This window comes from Thunnus albacares, chromosome 23, assembly GCF_914725855.1.
Source record: "Thunnus albacares chromosome 23, fThuAlb1.1, whole genome shotgun sequence".
Taxonomy (NCBI): domain Eukaryota; kingdom Metazoa; phylum Chordata; class Actinopteri; order Scombriformes; family Scombridae; genus Thunnus; species Thunnus albacares.
Genome location: NC_058128.1, coordinates 22,089,291 through 22,109,847, shown reverse-complemented (window position 1 = coordinate 22,109,847; position 20,557 = coordinate 22,089,291). Strand labels below are relative to the sequence as shown.

The window sequence follows — 20,557 nt, the reverse complement described above, 5'->3', positions numbered from 1 at the left end:
GTCTTCCAAGATATTTTCCTTCTCACTTGTTGGTACTAGATGGGTTTACTGTAGATAAACTGAATTATTGCCCAGTCCTGCTTGTTTCAACATGAATTTTGCTCATATTGTAATATTTATTGTCATTTCAGTTCCCTTTTTATTTGACACTTTCACTTTTGTTCTTAGACATGGCAACAGCCTGCTGTCTCTTCTCTGAGGATCAGTTTCTGTGTTCCATCTGTCTGGATGTGTTTACTGCTCCTGTCACCATCCCATGTGGACACAACTTCTGCAAGAACTGTATCACAAAACACTGGGATACTAATGTCCAGTGTCAATGTCCCATGTGTAAAGAGCTTTTTGACAAAAGGCCTAAACTGAGGGTCAACACTTTCATATCTGAGATGGCTGCTCAGTTCAGACAGTCAGTTCAAAAGAAAACCAGCAGCAGCTCAGAACAACAACAAGCAAAGACAGGAGACGTTCTCTGTGACGTCTGTACTGAAACCAAACTGAAGGCCTTGAAGTCCTGCCTGGTGTGTCTGTCTTCATACTGTGAGATTCACCTGGAGCCTCATCAGAAAATCCCGGGCCTGAAAAGACACAAGCCGATCAATCCTGTGAAGAACCTGGAAGACAGAAACTGTGTCTCAGTTAAGGGGCTCCATCCTAACGAAGGCTGAATTTGAAGACCGAATGCGTCACAGCGGCGCGGCCAAGGCTGTCTCATTTAGAAGGCTCCTCCAAATGCAGCCGAGAAATGTGACCTTCTCTTTTCGGATGGATGGATCCTTCACTGTCAAACCTATCCCAGAATGCATCTCGCACAAACCGGCAGAAGCGATGGTGGAGATTTCGAGCCAGGCTAAACTGTTGTGATTTTCGCTGTAGGACTGTTAACGTGTCACTTTCTTAAGTTTTAAGATTTTTTCAGGTGAGAAAGTAACAATTTAGATTCCCAATATGTGGTCAGTTTATCCAAATAACGCCTGTTTGTAAATCTGCTCGGACGTCAGACATGTGAGGAGCCGCTGACGGGGTGAAACCGGCCGATCATCTCAGCTGTTAGCAGCCTGACTCCTGAGATGATCAACAGGTCAACATCCGTGAAGTTTCATGTTTTTACTAGACAGAACAACAGCGCTGCCTCTGGGGCTCTTTATATATACATATTATTTATTTCATTTAGCATTCTTTACAACTATTTGCAACGTGAATAAAGTACATAAGACGGTGAACTGTGATTTATAAAGTGAAAAATATGTGCATTCGTGCGCACACATGGTTTTATAAATCTGATTATTTTTTGTGCGCGTGTACATTTTTAGTATGGATCCTACGCACTGTTTTATAAATGAGACCCCAGATATGTGTGTGTCAGTTTTGGACTGAGACAGATCAGAAAAGGCATCGTATTGTTCCTTTGGAGGAAGAATATAAAGGAAAGAAGGCTGAGCTGGGAAAGACAGAGACTGAAGTTCAGCGGATGATCCAGGAGAGACGACTGTAGAGAGATGAAGGGATATCTATAACCACGAGACACCACCGTTAATCACATTTTATATTACAGGTGAAAATAAGTTTTACTTTGTAATCTCAGTCTGAAATATAATCTGTCCACCTTGTGGTAAAGTCACCATAATCACCTGTAAACTGCAAGGATGCTACAAAACATAACTGGCTGACCTGCAGGAAGAGGTGGATGAATACTTGGAAGAGAGGAGGTTTCACAGTTAGCGTACATGTTTTACAGTAAATGAAACTGAAAGTAACTCAAGGAAACAGTGCAGCAGCAGTGAAGACAGGTGTCATTCTCAACAACAGACAACTGTGACTTCAAGCCTTCAGGTCAAAAATACAACAGACCCTCTGCACATCCGGTGAGTACAGTTGATAATATTCACTGTATTTTACAGTAATCAAAATAAAATCAGGAGAATACTCACACAACGACAACAATGCTAAAAAAAAGTGGCAGTTTTTTCTGTTAGGGCATTGGGAGGAGTCCTGTTGGTTGCCTTCCTAGATACTTTTCTCCTTATTTGTTGGTAATAAATGGGTTTGTTTTGGGGATTTATTTCAACATGAATTTTGCTCATATTGTAACATAAACCGAATCACTGTGACGTCGCGCTAACAACAGCTGTCACTTCCGGGTAGACAACCGGCGGGGATATGTGAAATCGGCAATTTCGTTCATGTCCGTTGTCATTTTCAGCCGTAAATGTAACGTTTAAAGATATATAGTTGAACACGGTGGTCTGACCTATCTGATGTTTCTACTTATTTTATGTAGCCTACTGTGTTGCTTTGCTAGCATCTTTGATTTGTTTTGTTTTGTGGGGGTCCGCGGTAAAACCCGGAGCGGATTTTAAAATTTTCTTTATTTTATGTTTGTGAAACTGGATTGAACTGAACTGATTTGGGGTTATGGGGTAAACAAAACGGACTCATTACCAAGTGGATTGAACTCTAACGCTATAGGATGAGTTACACACACACACACACACACACACACACACACACACACACACACACACACACACTGAAAAACCCGAACCCTTCTCCACTCTGTCTTGTTACCCAGCACCTTGATACACAACAACATTTAACCATTTTCTCTTCAGTTGAGTGTATTTCTCAGTTGTTACTCCCCGTTTGCCATTAATTTGTATGTACGTGACGCAGAGGTTTTCTATCCGGAAGTTATTGTAAACAAATATTGTGATTGGTTCTGTTGTTCTGTCATTTCAGTGTTTTTATTTGACACTTTCACTTTCATTCTTAGACATGGCAGCAGCCAGCAGTCTCTTCTCTGAAGATCAGTTTCTGTGTTCCATCTGTCTGGATGTGTTCGCTGATCCTGTCACCATCCCATGTGGACACAACTTCTGCAAGACCTGCATCACAAAACACTGGGATACTAATGTCCAGTGTCAATGTCCCATGTGTAAAGAGCTTTTTGACAAAAGGCCTAAACTGAGGGTCAACACTTTCATATCTGAGATGGCTGCTCAGTTCAGACAGTCAGTTCAAAAGAAAATCAGCAGCAGCTCAGAGCAACAACAAGCAAAGACAGGAGACGTTCTCTGTGACGTCTGCACTGAAACCAAACTGAAGGCCTTGAAGTCCTGCCTGGTGTGTCTGACTTCATACTGTGAGACTCACCTGGAGCTTCACCAGAAAATCACAGTTATGACAAGACATAAGCTGATTGATCCTGTGAAGAACCTAAAAGACAGAATGTGTAAGAAGCATGATCGACCTCTGGAGCTGTTCTGCAAGACTGACCAGATGTGTGTGTGTCAGTCCTGTGCTGAGTCAGATCACAAGCTTCATCACATCGTTCCTATGATAGAAGAATATGAAGGGAAGAAGGCTGAGCTGGGAAAGACAGAGACTGATGTTCAGCAGATGATTGAAGAGAGACGACTGAAGATTCAGCAGATCAAACAGTCAGTAAAGTTCAGCAAGGAAGATGCAGACAGAGAGACAGCAGCCAGTGTGCAGGTCTTCACTGCTCTGATCCAGTCTGTTGAGAGAAGTCTGGCTCAGCTCATTGACATGATCGAGGAGAAGCAGAAAACAACAGAGAAACAGGCTGAAGGTTTCATCAAAGAGCTGGAAGAGGAAATCTCTGAGCTGATGAAGAGATGTACTGATGTGGAGCAGCTCTCACGCACTGAAGACCACCTCCAGTTCCTCCAAAGCTTCTCATCCCTGAACTCTGCTCTACCCACCAAAGACTGGACAGACGTCAGAGTTCAGTCATCATATGAGGAGCCTGTGAGGAGAGCTGTGGCTCAGCTTGAGGAGACACTCAGTCAAGAGATTGAGAACCTGTGTGCCGCTGTTGAGCTGAAGAGGGTCCAGCAGTTTGCAGTGGATGTTACACTGGATCCTGATACAGCACATCCTAATCTCATCCTGTCTGATGATGGGAAACAAGTCAGTCATGGTGATGTAAAACAGAATCTTCCAGACAACCCAGAGAGATTTTTTCCTTGTTTTGCTGTCTTAGGAAAGCAAAGTTTTTCTTCAGGCAGATTCTACTATGAGGTTCAGGTTAAAGAGAAGACTGATTGGACTTTAGGAGTGGTTAGAGGGTCAAGTAACAGGAAGGGAAAAATCGAACTGTTCCCCACAAATGGCTGGTGGACTATATGTCTGAGAAAAGGATGTAACTATAAAGCTTTTGATGACACCCACGTTCCTCTCTCTCTGAGGTCGACTCCTGAGAAGGTGGGGGTGTTTGTGAATTATGAGGAGGGTCTGGTCTCTTTTTACGACGCTGATGCTGCAGATCTTATCTACTCCTTTACTGGCTGTAATTTCACAGAAAAACTCTACATGATCTTTGGTCCTCGTGTTAATAATGGTGGTAAAAACTCTGCCCCTCTCATCATCTCTCCTGTCAATCACACTGATTAGACTAGACGAGGCAAGTTCATTTGTACTGCACCTTTCAATAACAATGCAATTTAAAGTGCTTTACGTGAGACATAAAAAGGCATTAGACTAATCATTTCATTTTCAAAAAAGATTCACTGTCATTCCGATTAGCCTGGTTATTGCTTTCTATGTTACGTACAATTTTTTATGTTGCTACAAGTCTATATTTAGGAAAGTTGTCTGCAACAATGTAAAAATCACTGTTAATTATGAAAGCAACAAATAAAAAAGCTTTCATATGACTTTAAATATTGGTAACACATTTTATGACTGATTAATAATTCTGAAATCTAAATGTTTCTTATTGAAATTGTTTCTGAAAACAAATCAAATCAAATGGGGAAAACATTTTTGGTTGTATGTCTGATATTTTCTAGTACAGTATGAACAATTGATATGAAAGAGTGAAAAGTGTTTTTATTCCTATGAGGTCATCAAACATTTGAGCACAGAACATATAGACTTTAGGCTACTTGGTACTTCTTCTCCACTACATTTCAGAGGCAAATATCAGACATTTTACTCCACTACAAAGTAGAGCAAAGTAACTAATAACTGGTGTTATTATTTACTTTGCTGATTAAGAGTTTACCTACATGCATTGTTATAGATTAAATAACTCAGTGGTATACAAATGCAAAATGGCAGCGTGCACAGAGGCAGCGGCTTTGTTCTCCTCTTACCAGTGCTGACATGCTGCCATCATTGGACATGTGCAGTATGTATTTATTTACATGTCACTTAAAGCCACTGACCATGTGCAGTATTTCTATAACAATCACACATCATTCAACACCCCAACACACCATCACTCCACATCTATACACCACACCTTTACTGTACTTTTGCTGCTGATGCTTTTGCATCTCGTTAATTGTATTTCTGTTGTATTTTATCGTTAATTGCATTTATATTCTTTGTAATACTTATATTTTGTACTTATATTGCTTAGGTTCTGTACTTTATATCACTGACATTTTTATATTTCTGTCTTATTTATTCTTTGTAAATATATGTGAAGTAAATATGTGTGAAGTCTTAAATACAAATGCACCATTCGAGGTTGATGCAATTGCAATTTTGTTGTGCTTGTGTAATGACAATAAAGTTCTTGAATCTTGAATCAAAGAGTTCAAATTAGCTGTAACTTGACATGCTACAACATTAAAATGTTGCTCACATGTTAATGCATCAATGCACCAATAATCACTCTGAAAGAGGCCATTCAGCGTGAGTATTTTCACTATTGATACTTTAATTACATTGATACTGAATACTTCTGTGCATATTTCAATTAAATAACATTTTAAATAAATGATCTTTGCTTGCAATTTATTACTTTGCATTGCCGTATTACTTCTTTTACTTGTGTTAAAGAATCTGGGCGCTTCCTCCACCACTGGCTATTAATGGCATGAGCTGAGAGCCTCCATCATGGCCACCAGAGGGCATGATAGACCTGGAAATCCCCACTAAAGGATCTGGTGAACTACTGGCAACAGAGATGTTCTGCATCAGCTGCAGTTTGCTAGTAGAGAGCAGCTCCTCTGTTCTTCTGTCTGGATGAGCTCAGCAACTCATACAACTTCAGACAGAGACCACACAGCACTGACAGAAAAAATCTGAGAAGTCACACATGCAGCATTGGGTAACCATACACTGTAAAGATTCTCAGTGACACTGATTTCCATCTTGAATTTACTCCTAAAAGACCATACTGGTGATTCTGCAGTTCTGCTACTGTGCAAATGATTATTCTACATTCCTGCTAACTGCTTTTGCAAGTCATGCTGCAGTGCTTCATATTTTGAATATATTTTCCCTACTTTCCAGGCAGCTGTTGGTTTCCATTCATTTATTCTGTGGTATTTAATTAAACTTTCTTGGGCTTCATAATCTATCACAGTGAGCATCAAGTCTGCGTTAATTATTGTCAACTGCATTGATGTTCACTGTTACAAATTAAGAATATATGTAGCATATATATAGTATGTATGTGTATGTATATGTAGACTATATGTACATGATTTATAACTAAAACTCTATAACTTCGAAAAATACTGCAATAGTCAATAAAGTACCTTCAAAGTTATAAAAATACTTCCTCACTGTATGACAATGTCACCTGTCTTAAAGGACCATTACACTTCCATTCTGTTGCTATTTTGATAGCTGTATTATGTGACATGCTCCTAAGAATATCACTTACTTCCAGTTCCACATTAAGGAACATATTTGCATTAAAAATAACATTGAAGTGATATGATATTGGTTTTTAAGCTGTTATTATACTTCTATGAGGATATGACTTGTGTCTTTCAGTTTTTTAGTATTTAATAACTGCCACTGTATCTCATCTTCTTTCCTGTTTTCTCCACTGATAGAGATATCTAATCAAGAGGCAGCACTGTTAATCATATATTATATTCCAGGTGAAAATAACTTTTAATTTGTAATCTATGTGAAATGTAATCTGTCCATTTTGTGGTAAAGTCACCATAATCATCTCTAAACTGAAAGGAGGACTCAAAACATAACTTGCTGACCTGCATGAAGACGTGGATAAGTACTGGGAAGAGAGGAGGTTCCACAGTCACATGTTTTACAGTAAATGAAACTGAAAGTAACTCAAGGCGACAGTACAGCAGCAGTGAAGACAGGCATCCTTCTCAATAAACAAAGAAACAACTGTGATTTCAGGCTTTCAGGTCAAAAATACAACAGACCTGCTGCACACTCGGTGAGTACAGTTGATAGAATTCATTGTATTTTACAGTAATTAAAAGGAAATCAGGAGAATACTCACCCAACGACAACAATGCTAAAAAAAGTCTGACATAGTAGTTTTTTTCTGTTAAGGCATCGTGGGGTTTCATACTGGTTGTCTTCCAAGATATTTTCTTTCTCACTTGTTGGTACTAGATGGGTTTACTGTAGATAAACTGAATTATTGCCCAGTCCTGTTTCCCAGAATGTCTCAGTGATGTGCAACACAAGACTTGTTTTAACATGACTTTTGCTCATATTGTAATATTTCCTATCATTTCATTGTTTTAATTTGACACTTTCACTTTTGTTCTTAGACATGGCAGCAGCCAACAGTCTCTTCTCTGAAGATCAATTTCTGTGTTCCATCTGTCTGGATGTGTTTACTGATCCTGTCACCATCCCATGTGGACACAACTTCTGCAAGAACTGCATCACAAAACACTGGGATACTAATGTCCAGTGTCAATGTCCCATGTGTAAAGAGCTTTTTGACAAAAGGCCTAAACTGAGGGTCAACACTTTCATATCTGAGATGGCTGCTCAGTTCAGACAGTCAGTTCAAAAGAAAACCAGCAGCAGCTCAGAACAACAACAAGCAAAGACAGGAGACGTTCTCTGTGACGTCTGTACTGAAACCAAAGTGAAGGCCTTGAAGTCCTGCTTGGTGTGTCTGACTTCATACTGTGAGACTCACCTGGAGCCTCATCAGAGAATCCCAGGCCTGAAAAGACACAAGCTAATCAATCCTGTGAATAACCTGGAAGACAGAATGTGTAAGAAGCATGATCGACCTCTGGAGCTGTTCTGCAAGACTGACCAGATGTGTGTGTGTCATTTTTGCACTGAGACAAATCACAAAAGGCATCGTATTGTTTCTGTGGAGGAAGAATATAAAAATAAGAAGGCTGAGCTGGAAAAGAAAGAGACTGATGTTCAGCAGATGATTGAAGAGAGACAACTGAAGATTCAGCAGATCAAACAGTCAGTGAAGTTCAGCAAGGAAGATGCAGACAGAGAGACAGCAGCCAGTGTGCAGGTCTTCACTGCTCTGATCCAGTCTGTTGAGAGAAGTCTGACTGAGCTTATTGACATGATTGAAGAGAAGCAGAAAACAACAGAGAAACAGGCTGAAGGTTTCATCAAAGAGCTGGAAGAGGAAATCTCTGAGCTGATGAAGAGAAGTGCTGAAGTGGAGCAGCTCTCACGCACTGAAGACCACCTCCAGTTCCTCCAAAGCTTCCCATACCTGAACCCTGCTCCACCCACCAAAGACTGGACAGACATCAGAGTTCAGTCATCATATGAGGGGACTGTTAAGAGAGCTGTGGCTCAGCTGGAGGAGACATTTGATATAGAAGCGAAGAAGCTGTGTGTTCATGTTGAGCTGAAGAGGATCCAGCAGTTTGCAGTGGATGTGACTCTTGATCCTGAAACAGCACATCCTTATCTCATCCTGACTGATGATGGGAAACAAGTCAGTCATGGTGATGTAAAACAGAATCTTCCACCCGGTCCAAAGAGATTTTCCTGTTATTCTGTCTTAGGAAAGCAAAGTTTCTCTTCAGGAAGATTTTACTTTGAAGTTCAAGTTAAAGGGAAGACTGGCTGGGTTTTAGGAGTGGCCAGAGAGTCTGTCAACAAAAGGGATCCCACATGTAGCACAGAGATTTGCTATTGGTCTCTATGCTTGAACCATGGAACACAGTACACAGCTTCTGGATCATCAGTCCATCTCCCTCTGAAGTCGAAACCTCAGAAGGTGGGGGTGTTAGTGGATTATGAGGAGGGTCTGGTCTCCTTTTATGACATAGATGCTGCAGCTCTTATCTACTCCTTTACTGGCTGCAACTTCAAGGAGAAACTTTACCCATATTTCAATCCCTGTAGTAATAATGGTGGTAAAAACTCCACTCCCCTCATCATTTGTTCCATCCATCATGCTGATTAGACTAATCATAATCAGAGTCATTTATATGTAAATAACTAAATCATTTAGTTCAAATTCTGGCAGGTAGGTTTTTTTGTTTGTTTGTTTGTTTTGGTGTTTTTTCATGTTTCTCATTACTACAGAGAAACCTCTAATTCAGGGATCAGACTACACAATATTTTTGTCTTTCATGATGGTCACCATGTCAGATTAGGCAATCACAGTGCCATAAATTCTTTCTGTGTCTTGCTGTGGAGATTGGCAACACTATAAGTATGACCCCAACCAGTCATTACATGCTGCCTTTCACAACCTTGCACAAGTTCATAGGTCATTAGAGGGGAGGGTCAAGAAATTGTCAATGATGGCTGGTTACAGAAGCGCTAAAAAGAAAAGACAAAAAAATGATTGCAGACCTATTCCTGGGTGTCTTGAAGAGGACAGTGTGGAGAGAGAGATCTTGAGATAACGGATGTGTTAACATCTCAAGAACATTATATAAATGTAGCTAGCTACCAGGTTTGCTGTATATAAACAGAAGGTCTCATGGAGGAAAAAATGATTGAGTTTTGGGAATTGTATACTCTGGTAAATGAAGATACAAAGATATGTTTTAATATCAGGTGGTTCACAATCACTATAACTGAAATCAAGAAAACTCCAGTTCTTTTCATTGAACACTGCCTCTGAAGTGACAGCATATGCACTATTTCTCACCAACATTTATCTTTTTTGACTCTGTCATGGTACTCCCTCGAGGAAACATCAAAAAGGCAAGGGTATTGTTGTTACTGCTCAACACACATTTCTTCAGTTTTGTTGTTCCACCTGAGAGCAGCAACAGCAGCATCCCTCTTTCTCTTCATCATGTTTACATATGATCATATGATCATATTACATCTGTCATCCTATTGGTCAATGTCAAGAAACACATCGTAGGAGTTGTCAAACTAGGCAGGAAAATACTAAAATTCTGACATGCTAGACTTTTTGTCAGGGTGTCATGGGGTATCCCAGACGCCACATTGCTGTTCTTTGATTATGTCATACAACAAGGGGTAAAGATGTCTGTTATTTGTTCCCGACGTTCATATTTGGGCCCAATGCTGGAAATTTGTTGCCGATCTGGCTGAATTCATGTAGTCTGATCCCAGCATAACCTGACATGCCTGGTGACCGTATGTCACATCCAACCCCATGCCTCCCACCTGCCTTCCAAGGACATCGATTTCAAGCCCACCAAGTTTGTCACCCGCTGTGCCATCGATGGCAAGTTCATTCATTTAAGTGGGTTTTCCTTACTGCAAAATGTCTTTGAGTCATCTCAGTATTTTCATTGCTCAGGATTCTGGGTCAGTTTCTGATTTGGACCCATAGCTCATGATTGAGTGTTTGTTGTGGACATTGAAATTTGGGCAAATAAAACCCTTAAATTGCATTGTGTCTCTTGTGCCTGACCTGCTGACACATACATTTGCTATTAAATCAGACAGTGTTATATTTTACTGTGTGTGTCACTGTTTTCATTTTTTTGCTTAAAAAAAGTTAACAATGGATATATAAATAAAGTTGACTATTATTAATATTGTTGGATTTTTTTGGTGATGTAACCATTTTCAATTGCCAGTTCTTTTATAAAAAATCATTGTGGTGATGTAAATTGTTAAACATACTATTGTGTGAGTCTATGAGTGGAGATATTTGATGAACATATTGTGTAAAAGCAATTGGAGTTACAATTATTGTTACTGTGAATTTTAATTAGAGGGAAATACCTTTCAAACTCAAGCAAACATTGTGGGAGTCTGTACAGTCAGTCCCCAGCTCTGTGAACTCCAGAAATTATTTTTCACTGACATCACAGATTATGGTCTCAAATCGTATTAAGTGTTTTGCTGAGTTGCTATATTCTTAAATTGAATTCCTTGTTAAATATGTACAATTCTCTGTATGCAGTTTTTTAACTGGCATGTGCACTGAGCTACAAATTATATGTACAAAGGGAATATTTAAAGGGGAAACACTGTAGTGCTCCTGGTAATACTCTTTAAATGAGTCATATAATTTACTTTTATTAGTTGTGGGAATGGAGGTTCTCTTAAAATGTTGATTATTTCAGGAATGATGTTATTTGAGTGCTGCGTCATAGGCAAGCTGGTTTGAACAGCCATCCATAAATCTAGGGTTAAGGTCACAGGTACTTAACTCTGAATGTGTGTGTGTGTGTGTGTGTGTGTGTGTGTTCTTGTGTGTGCATGTACGCACGTCTGTGAAGTTTAAAGTATTACTCTCCTTCACCCCTCTTGGACTCTGATAAAGGGTTTTTTGATGTTTGGAGCTGGAACTGAACTCATCAGAGGCAGTGGTGTGTGTTGTTTCACGTCATCAGGACGTCAGAGTTGAAGTTCAGCTTGTTGTTGAGTTTTTGAATACACCAATTTGGCAGGAGGCCAGAGCCTGAAAGTTAGGATTGTTATGTAGCATCCCAAAGGAAACTGGCAGGGCACTGAGGTAAACAAGGCACTGGTAATTTAAAAAAAAAAAAAAAAAAAGATTATATATTAAAAAGATATTTAGTCATTCTTTTACCCCCTCATAGTGTAAAATAGCTAATCAATACCGTTAAGTCCATTTTTACTTCAACTTCTGGCATTTGAGGCTTTCCAAACTCATTTTCAGGACTGTCCTCTAGCCAACGCAAACTTTATTACACTGCAGCAATTAAATGAGGTTCAGCTGACCTTACAGAAATAGTTTGACATTTTGTGAAATATCCTTATTTGTCTTCTTGCAGAGAGTTACATAAGATCCCTACCATTCTCATGTCTGTAGGATAAAAATGAAGCTACAGCCAGCAGCAGGTTAGTTTAGTTTAGCATAAAGACAGGAAACAGGGGGAAACAGCTAGCCTGGTTCTGGTTATGTCTTGCTTCTATTATCTGCACAAAAACCAAAGCGTAGAAATGACAAGCTGTGATTTTACAGGTGGTTATTGTGCAGGGTTATTGACTTGTTGTCTTGTTGTCTTGTTGTCACCAGGCAACCAGGAAGAGAGAGACTCCAAGAAGTCACTGCAGCTGCCCAAAACATTTGTGAGTAGATCTCTTTAGTCAAACACAGACTTGATTAATGATTGTACAGTGGTTTCCCTGTCCTCAGAGAGAGAAACATGCTTTATTCCATTATTAAAAACCCAGGTTTGGTTTCCGTGCCAGTTGTTCTGCATGAGATTTAAAAGTAAGACAGCTATCTGACCAAATTCCCAAATATTTATTAGACTGAACAACTTCAATACCAGTATCATTAAGGCAGGCAGTATGGCAGGAATATCTAAAATGGAATGACATTTTGTCTTATCTGCATTCAGTACCAGTTAACGGTCCTGCAGAGATGTCTGAAGAATGTTAAAGGTAGACTGTAATCTCAAAACATATCTGGAGAAGTTGGAGTAGAGACATATGCATACAAGATTAAATCATTTGACCAAAAATTGATATATTACATCTGTATTGGAGTAATTATATTGTCTATCATAATCATATCATAAATAATAAGGGACCAAGCACAGAACCTTGTGGTACCCCACTCCCTCAGTTATACCTGCATGTTCAATATATACCGGACTACAGATAGGTGACAAATTAAAAGAAAAACCAACATAAAGTGTCTTAGTAAGGTGTGGGGCCACCATGTGCTTCCAGAACAGCTTCAATGTGCCTTGGCATTGATTCTACAAGTCTCTGAACTCTACTGGAGGGATGAACACCATTCTTCCAAAAGATTTTCCCTCATTTGGTGTTTTGATGATGGTGGTGGAGAGCGCTGACTAACGCATTGGTCCAAAATCTCCTATAGGTGTTCAATTGGGTTGAGATCTGGTGACTGTGAAGGCCATGGCATATGATTCACATCATTTTCATACTCATCAAAGCATTCAGTGACTCCTCATGTCCTGTGAATTGGGGCATTGTCATCCTGGAAGACACTACTCCCATCAGGACAGAAATGTTTCATCATAGGATAAAGGTGATGACCCAGAACAACTTTGTATTGATTTGCAGTGACCCTTCCCTCTAAGAGGACAAAGGGACCCAAACCATGCCAGCAAAATGCCCCCCACAGCATAACAGAGTCACCAGATCCCTTCACTGTAGGGGTCAATAATTCCGGCCTGTACCATTCTCTTGGTGTTGCCACACATGCACTTGTCCACTTGTCAACAATATGGTGAAGGATGACTCATTTTACCATATTACTTTTTTCCACATGTCTGTAGACCATCGCCTGTGGTTTTTGCACCACTGAACTCTCAAATGTGTATTCATCTTTGTAATGAAGGGTTTATGCACTGCCACCCTACTATAATATCTCTCTCTATGTAATTGTCTACGGACTATTCTTGCTGACAGTCTGATCACGTGCTGCATTGACATTCTTAGTCACCTGAGGAAAAGTTGCCCCAACAAACCCTCTTTCAAAGTCACTTAGACCTAGATCTTTTCATCTTGCCATCTTGATATAAAATCAGAATCAACTGGGCCTGCTCAGCATTTGTATACATGCCACAGAGCATGATTGAATATTAATTGCTTAATTGTGCCATGCCGTGCACCTGTGTGGAAGCATCTGCATTTGTTATGTTTCTCCATTCATTTATTCAGGTTTTTCCTTTAATTTGTCACCGCCTGTATATATATAGTTTCACTGTATAGTTATTTTCAACACTCATTTGTGCAATTCCAGTGATGCGCCTTGCTGTATCATTACAAGACATTATACAGTATCTACTAGAGTTGCCCTAACCATGTACAGCATATACCCAGACACTATCATTGTACATATTAGAGTTAAAGAATGATTCTAGTATTTAACTTTAGTTTGGTTTCTAATTAAGATTTTAGTTATTTATGTTTCATTATTTGTATTTCGTATCTGTACAGTATTACATGGCTGCTGTAATACTACAATTTACCTTTGGAATTATTAAAGTACTCTATGTATTTATGGAGGTAGAGCTGAAACCATTAATACAGGTTTCCTGTGTTGTATATAGTGCAGCCATGTGATTTGTTGTTTGGATGAGCTGGCTATACAAGCAGGTTAGCTGTTAAAGTGACTACACCTGGCATTACTGATGGATGTGTTCAGACGAGTACACTGTTGCACCTATAACCACACCTAACAGTGATGTCATGTTGTACAGAATACAGCCTGGGTACAATGGGGATGGTCTGGTGGGAGAGAAAAAAGGGAAGTATAGGTGAAGACAAAAAGTTGAAAGCTTTTGAACTTGTGCAATGGCACTAAAGAAAATTTCCCTGAATCGAAGATTAAAAAATGGTATTTGGTAGGTTTTACAAAAGTCACCATAGACATAGCAGAGAATCCAGTAATCCAGGTTTTCTGTTAATAACCAGTGTGAGAAAAAAGGTTGTGGTCTGTGAGGAGGCTATGTGTGAGACTGCACGTATGCTGCTTCAGCTTCACAGCTGGCAGACAGGGAGCAGAGCCTCTGTGTGTGTGTGTGTGTGTGTGTGTGTGTGTGTGTGTGTGTGTGTGTGTGTGTGTGTGTGTGCAAAAGAGATTGAGTGTAGGTGATACATTAGTTACGTGTTGGAGAGGTTATAGATAAAAGTGTCACATTTAAGTTTTGAAGAGCTGTGCACTTAGTGTTACAGTCTATCTGCATGTGTGTGTGTGTTTGTGTGTGTGTGTGTGTGTGTAAGTGGGTGTGGATGTGTGAGTGTGTGTGGAGCATGGTGTGGAGTCACGTTCATCTTTGCGTTATGGAGACTGCAGATTGTGTGACATCACTGCCCGCCTGACAGGTTTTCCAGAGATTAGTTTCCTCTGCTCTGTCAACAAATCCACCCTGAACTTTAGAGACACACACACACAAACACACATACACACAAACACACACACACACACATACCACAGGTCTGGTGATTGTATTATTGTCAACAAATCACATGTTAACCAAACTAAAACCTCAAGTGGTCATCTGTAGAGAGAAATTTCTTGATGAAATGAAACTAAACTTTTGTATAACTTTTTTTTCTTCTTTTTTTTCATTTATTCATTCATTTATCAGTAGGAACCAATGGGCTTGGACATAAGAACCAGAGACAGGGTAGGGAAGTCAGAAAGTAGAGACAGACAAATGCATTTTGTATTTTCTGTACTTTTTTTTTTTCCACATCTTCTCCTACATGTCATTTTTTTACTAAAGTTGGCACGTAGCATATTTGTATGAGCCTGAAACTAACTTATTACTTTAGTCCAAGCCATTTTGCTATAATTGGTCACTAAAGTCTTGTTTATGTGGTCTAATTGATGCAAAGTTGCATAACGGTGATCACATCATGTAATTGCAACAAAAATTTGTTTTTCAGCCCTTGAATTTCTTGTTGCAGAGCTTCGTGTTCTCGGCTGATGTTCTCGCCCTACACTTGCCCTCTTGAGCTCTCGTTCTCTCGCAGAAGGGCATCATTTTGCCAGCCCACGGCCGATCTCGCTCTGTTGTTAATGAGTGATACATGACCTCCAACACTTTTTCACTTTGGAGTCTGTCATAGGCCTCCTGAACCTCGAATTCCCATGTGCAATTTTGTTGGATCAAGTCTTCATCCTCTTCCTTTGTTATATTATTCCTGTCATCTTGTTTATTTTGAAACTTTAAGTAGAGTGCTCTGCACTTTCTTAAGAAGCACGTTATTTCTTGCCAAGGGAACCTTTTCTTCCACTTTCAGGGCTTTATATTTGTCATTCATGGCTTTTCTGTTTTAAAGCTTTTTGACGACATTCTGAACTTGTTGCTGGATATTCTCATTTTGTGTGCTTATCAGTTCTATGTAAGAACTCCTCTCTCTATATATGAGGCCACAATTTCTTTTTCTTGTCATACTCCTGAGCTCCTGGAGTTGTTGTCGCAGTAGTCATTTTGCTGGTTCAAGGCCTCTTGTGATGCTTTCATTCCATCATTCATTTCCTGCAAAGTCTTTACATGCCAGAGCTCTTTGCTTTGCTTCACCATTTTGCTCGCTAATCGCATCTTTCTCAGCTTTCAACGCATCATAGATTTCATCCAATGTTTTTATATTTCGCTCGTTCACCTTGAGCTCCAGCATCTCTCATGGTGTCATTTTGGAGCCTCATGGTCTTGGTTGCCTCTTTCATTGCATTACACGCTTCCTCCAAAGTTGGTTCATTTCGAAGCTTTTTGCAGAGCACCTCAATTTCTTGGCGCAGTGCTTCATTTTGTTTGCTTGCAGCTACGTGTTCCGCTTCAATTTCATTACACCTGTCATTCAAGACTTTGTCATTTAGCAAACTCTTTAGCCTCTGAATTTCTTGTATCAAAGTGTCATTGTCTCATTCAATGGCCTCTTTCGCTTCTTTCATTACATCACACATTGCATCCAAGGCGTCGCGTTTTCACAAATGTCCATCAGTTCTCTTTTTAAGGAAATATTTTTGCTATTGCATCCTTTTCCTCTGCTTTCAATGCGTCATGTTTTTCCACCAAACCAGCTTTCATGGAGCCCTGGGCGTCTGAGGCCCCTGCTTGTAATTCAGCCCTGGTGTGGACTCCCGGATGATTAGCAACAGCTAGTAAAGTCGAATGTTTACCCAATTCATGCATCTCCATTCCTGAGCCAAACAGTGTGGTAACAGCTTAGAGGCACAGACCGAAGCTAGTGTGTATGTTATGTAATCTTTGCTCTGCTAAGCCACAAAATAATGGAATGCTATGCTAGGTAACAGCTGATACTGTTTACGAAACCCCTAAAGCGATGAATTTAAAAAGTGAAGCCAAAATACCGTGTTTTCAGGAGCTGCCATCTTGCTTGTGTGACGTAATTTGCAAGCAGAGTCTACGTAGTAGAGTTGGTGGGGTGGGATGACGGCCCACGAGACACGCCTCCTCAACTTGATTGACAACCAAACCAACCAGTAACTGGCGAGCTACAGCTGGTAGTGAATGAATGAAAACCTACATTTGCGTCTTTCATCAGAAAACTGTGGTGGTCACTCAGCTCATCTGCGGCATCTGACGCAGGTTTGAGATCAATCACAACTGTCAATCATCATCATCATCAAATAACTAATTAAAGACAAACTTATCAGAAAAATGAGCACTTGAACAAACATCAGCATGATAAAAACTACCTAAAATGACAGAAATCATCTTCAAGAAAAATTTATTTGATGTGTACTTGATTTTTTAGTTTGGATCATGTCCCATCCGCTAACATGGAGGGGACGGAACTATGACTATACTGCAATCAGCCACCAGGGGGTGATCGAAATATTTTGGCGTCACTTTTGGGGAGCTGTAATGTCGTCCATCTTTAATTACAGTCTATGCTTAACACGCACAAGGGATTCACAGGAAATAGACACCTGAATTATTCTTTTGTATTATTTCTCATTCAAGTAGCCGCTCAAAGAGTGTTTGTAGCCTCCAGAATTTTGGAGGAATCATGCAGCTGTAAAACTCACTGGAGCACCAAATTTGTGTAAATCCGCAGCTGAAAATAGTCCCCAACAAATGCATTCTTTACTTCTGTTTGAGTAACATTTGCTAAAAACTACAGCTGTTTTAGGTAATTGGTCTTTTTTTAAAAAAATGAAACTACATATTTGTGACCTGTTTTAAAGATTTACGTCTTCAGCAGGAACCAGTGGGTTCAGGATAGTGTGCTACAGACAGGTTAGAAAAACTAACACATTGCTGGCTTTTTGTCTTTTCTTGGGATTTGCTGACAACAATAAAAATATAGAATAGCACCTTAAACATACAATGGAAAGGGGGCCACCATCAAATTGCTGCATACCAAAACTTGATGTTCTTCCTTAAATATCCCCTTGTCTTTCCCCCACAGTGTACATTCTCTCGAGGCTTCCCTAATAAGTGTTATGTAATAAAGTTATTTTGGCAGGCTGTAAATACAACCTTAAAATGCTGCAACCCCTCTGACCCTGAAAACCTGCCTACTGAATGTCTAAATTTACACCACATTATTACAGTCAATCACTGTACAGCTGCAGGGATGTAGGGCAGGCGATTACCTCCTTGAGGCACTCAGAGCACGGAGACAGAACATGTGATCAGTGTCATGTCTAGTTTTCCCTAACATGAGCTGTCTCAAACCTTCCCTCAGTTGGAATTTGTGACATGTATACCATGTTTGTTTCCAACCTCCCCTCAGTTGGAATTTTTGACATGTAAAACATGTTTGTTTCCAACCACAACTCTGAGTTTAAAAGAGTGATCACTGTAAATGATGTTTTACCAAAAGCCTATGACAGTCAAAATGCATATGCCTCCTGTGGTGGTGTATTATTACAACCAGTAATAATACACCACCCTGTTGTACACCCAGCCTGTTTTCTCTGTATACATTCAAAGTAAATTAAAAATGACAACAGGAATCTTTGTGTGTTCTTGCCAATGTGTACTTCTGTTTGTATTGTCTACAGTGAGTCTATATACAGCCACCTTCACTATTTCTTTACATGAACATTTGAACATGAACGTCTCTGTAGGTGTGTGGGACTTGCCTGGATCAGTATAATTGCCCTGGGATTTACCAACGACACTAACCTCTTTCTCTTGTTAAATTCCTGCCCTCCCACCTCTGCTAGGTACAGTAACACATTCTTGCTCAAGCCAGTTACTCACTTCCATATTTCTGTCTCTGCAAAAATCACCTGACACCAAATAACTATAGTATGTGATTCCTGAAAGGAGGGCCAGAATTTAACTGGGGCAAAGGGCAGCAATGCTTGTTGATAAAATGAAATCACAAATGAGTACTCAGTTCGCTATCCATGTTCACATTTTGTTTGTTGTTGAGTTATCATTCAATTAGCCAAGTATGCAAACTGAAGCAGCAGAACACATTTACATTATCATATGGTGTTCCACATGAACTGCTGCAACATAAAATTCAACAATTTATATGTGTAAAATGAGTGTAACGAAGGTCCTTTTCCAGGCAAGGAAAATAGTACTATTCTCTTATGCTACCAATTAAGCAGAGTGGGAAAATAGTGTGGGATTTGTAGTATGATTTTAAATAAAGCATATCTTGAATCTTGAATTGTTCGATATTTTGGGAAATACAATCGATAACAATGTATTATTCGCTTTCTTACCAAGAGATGAGAAGATCTATAGCCTACCACTCTCGTCTACGCTTTAAAGTTTTAAAAATCAGCCTACAAGCTATATGAAATTTTACTATTTAATATGCCATATCTCATTGTTTAATCTATATAAATCAGCATATGTTGCAAAATTTAAAACTGTACCTTTAAGCACAACAAACAAAGTAACTTTTTACCATTTTGTAATGCCACACTGTTAATCCACTGAACAAAATAATACATAAAAAACACATTTCCCAAGCTCTAAGTTGTGTGTCAGGCCCTATCTCTTGTTATTTCAAATGTGATTTGGGACAACCAGATAAACCTGCCTATCATATAAAAATCATTCTTGACTGTCAGCTTATGAGTCATAGTAGCTGGCAGAGCAATATCACTTCAGGAGGTGTGTGTGTTTGGATATCTGTTGGCAAAAACTTAGTTTATATTTCCATGTAATGTGTTTGAGATTTAGGTATTCATTTCCCTGAACTTAGCTAGGGCTTTAAGTTTAAGTTTAAGCAATTATCTTAGCTTAGCATCAAGACTAGAAACAGGGAGGCAGTTATCCTAGGTAGTTTAAAAACAAGCCCTCTAAAGCTCACTACTTAACACATAGTATCTCTTTTGCTTAATCCATTCATAAACAAAAATGTAATAAGACTTCAGAGTCTACAGCCAAGGGTTCTGTGAGGTTTTACTAAGGGACAGTGGTGCTTTGAGATAAATGCCAACAGGCTCACAATTACAATGCCAGCATTCGGAGTTAACCAAAGTTTTTCTTAAGTTTTTGTCAAGTTAGTATGTCTTAGAAAGCATTGTATAAATAAACAACTCACTACTTCCTCTTACAATTTGCATTATTTTGTGCCAAGCTGCATTTCTTTTGTTCTTGTCCTTGTAATCTGGTAGAGAAGGGTTGTATAAAAGTGAAATTCCCAGTGCTCCTCCATCTTCCCATAGCTTCCTGGTCCACCATCAAGCCACTTTGTCAGTTTCACTGCATCACTTCCAGGTGAATTTGACCCTCATTTGCATGCAGTTGAAATTTTTTAATTTTCGAGTGGGCACTTTTTTCACGCTGCTGGTCAGAATTTCATGTTGCATTTTAGAAGAGCCACTCTTATTTCCGCTGTGCCTATTAAGACAGGAACTGGAGATGTGTCTGTGGACAGGGGACAGACTAACCCAGCCCCCCGGTCAGAGGGATATTTAGCCATGGCCTGCTGGGATTAATCAAGTGTATAGTCATAAAATCCACAAAGACTGAAG

General features: G+C 39.5%; 2 protein-coding genes across 2 annotated transcripts; both read left to right on the top strand.

Annotated features, from left to right (window-relative positions):
- The first annotated feature begins 681 nt into the window (after positions 1 to 681).
- Positions 682 to 4,795, top strand: LOC122974725 (E3 ubiquitin-protein ligase TRIM39-like). Its single transcript, XM_044342610.1, has 2 exons — positions 682 to 1,862; positions 2,771 to 4,795. Exon 2 carries the CDS (start codon positions 2,773 to 2,775, stop codon positions 4,411 to 4,413), a length of 1,641 nt encoding a protein of 546 aa, XP_044198545.1. The 5' UTR covers positions 682 to 1,862; positions 2,771 to 2,772; the 3' UTR covers positions 4,414 to 4,795.
- A 2,267-nt stretch (positions 4,796 to 7,062) lies between these two features.
- Positions 7,063 to 10,676, top strand: LOC122975179 (E3 ubiquitin-protein ligase TRIM21-like). Its single transcript, XM_044343457.1, has 2 exons — positions 7,063 to 7,174; positions 7,518 to 10,676. Exon 2 carries the CDS (start codon positions 7,520 to 7,522, stop codon positions 9,149 to 9,151), a length of 1,632 nt encoding a protein of 543 aa, XP_044199392.1. The 5' UTR covers positions 7,063 to 7,174; positions 7,518 to 7,519; the 3' UTR covers positions 9,152 to 10,676.
- The last annotated feature ends 9,881 nt before the right edge of the window (positions 10,677 to 20,557 follow it).

What these genes read in the sequence shown, in the direction of transcription:
- LOC122975179 (XM_044343457.1), top strand. Translation starts at nt 7,520, where the DNA reads ATGGCAGCAGCCAACAGTCTCTTCTCTGAAGATCAATTTCTGTGTTCC.
- LOC122974725 (XM_044342610.1), top strand. Translation starts at nt 2,773, where the DNA reads ATGGCAGCAGCCAGCAGTCTCTTCTCTGAAGATCAGTTTCTGTGTTCC.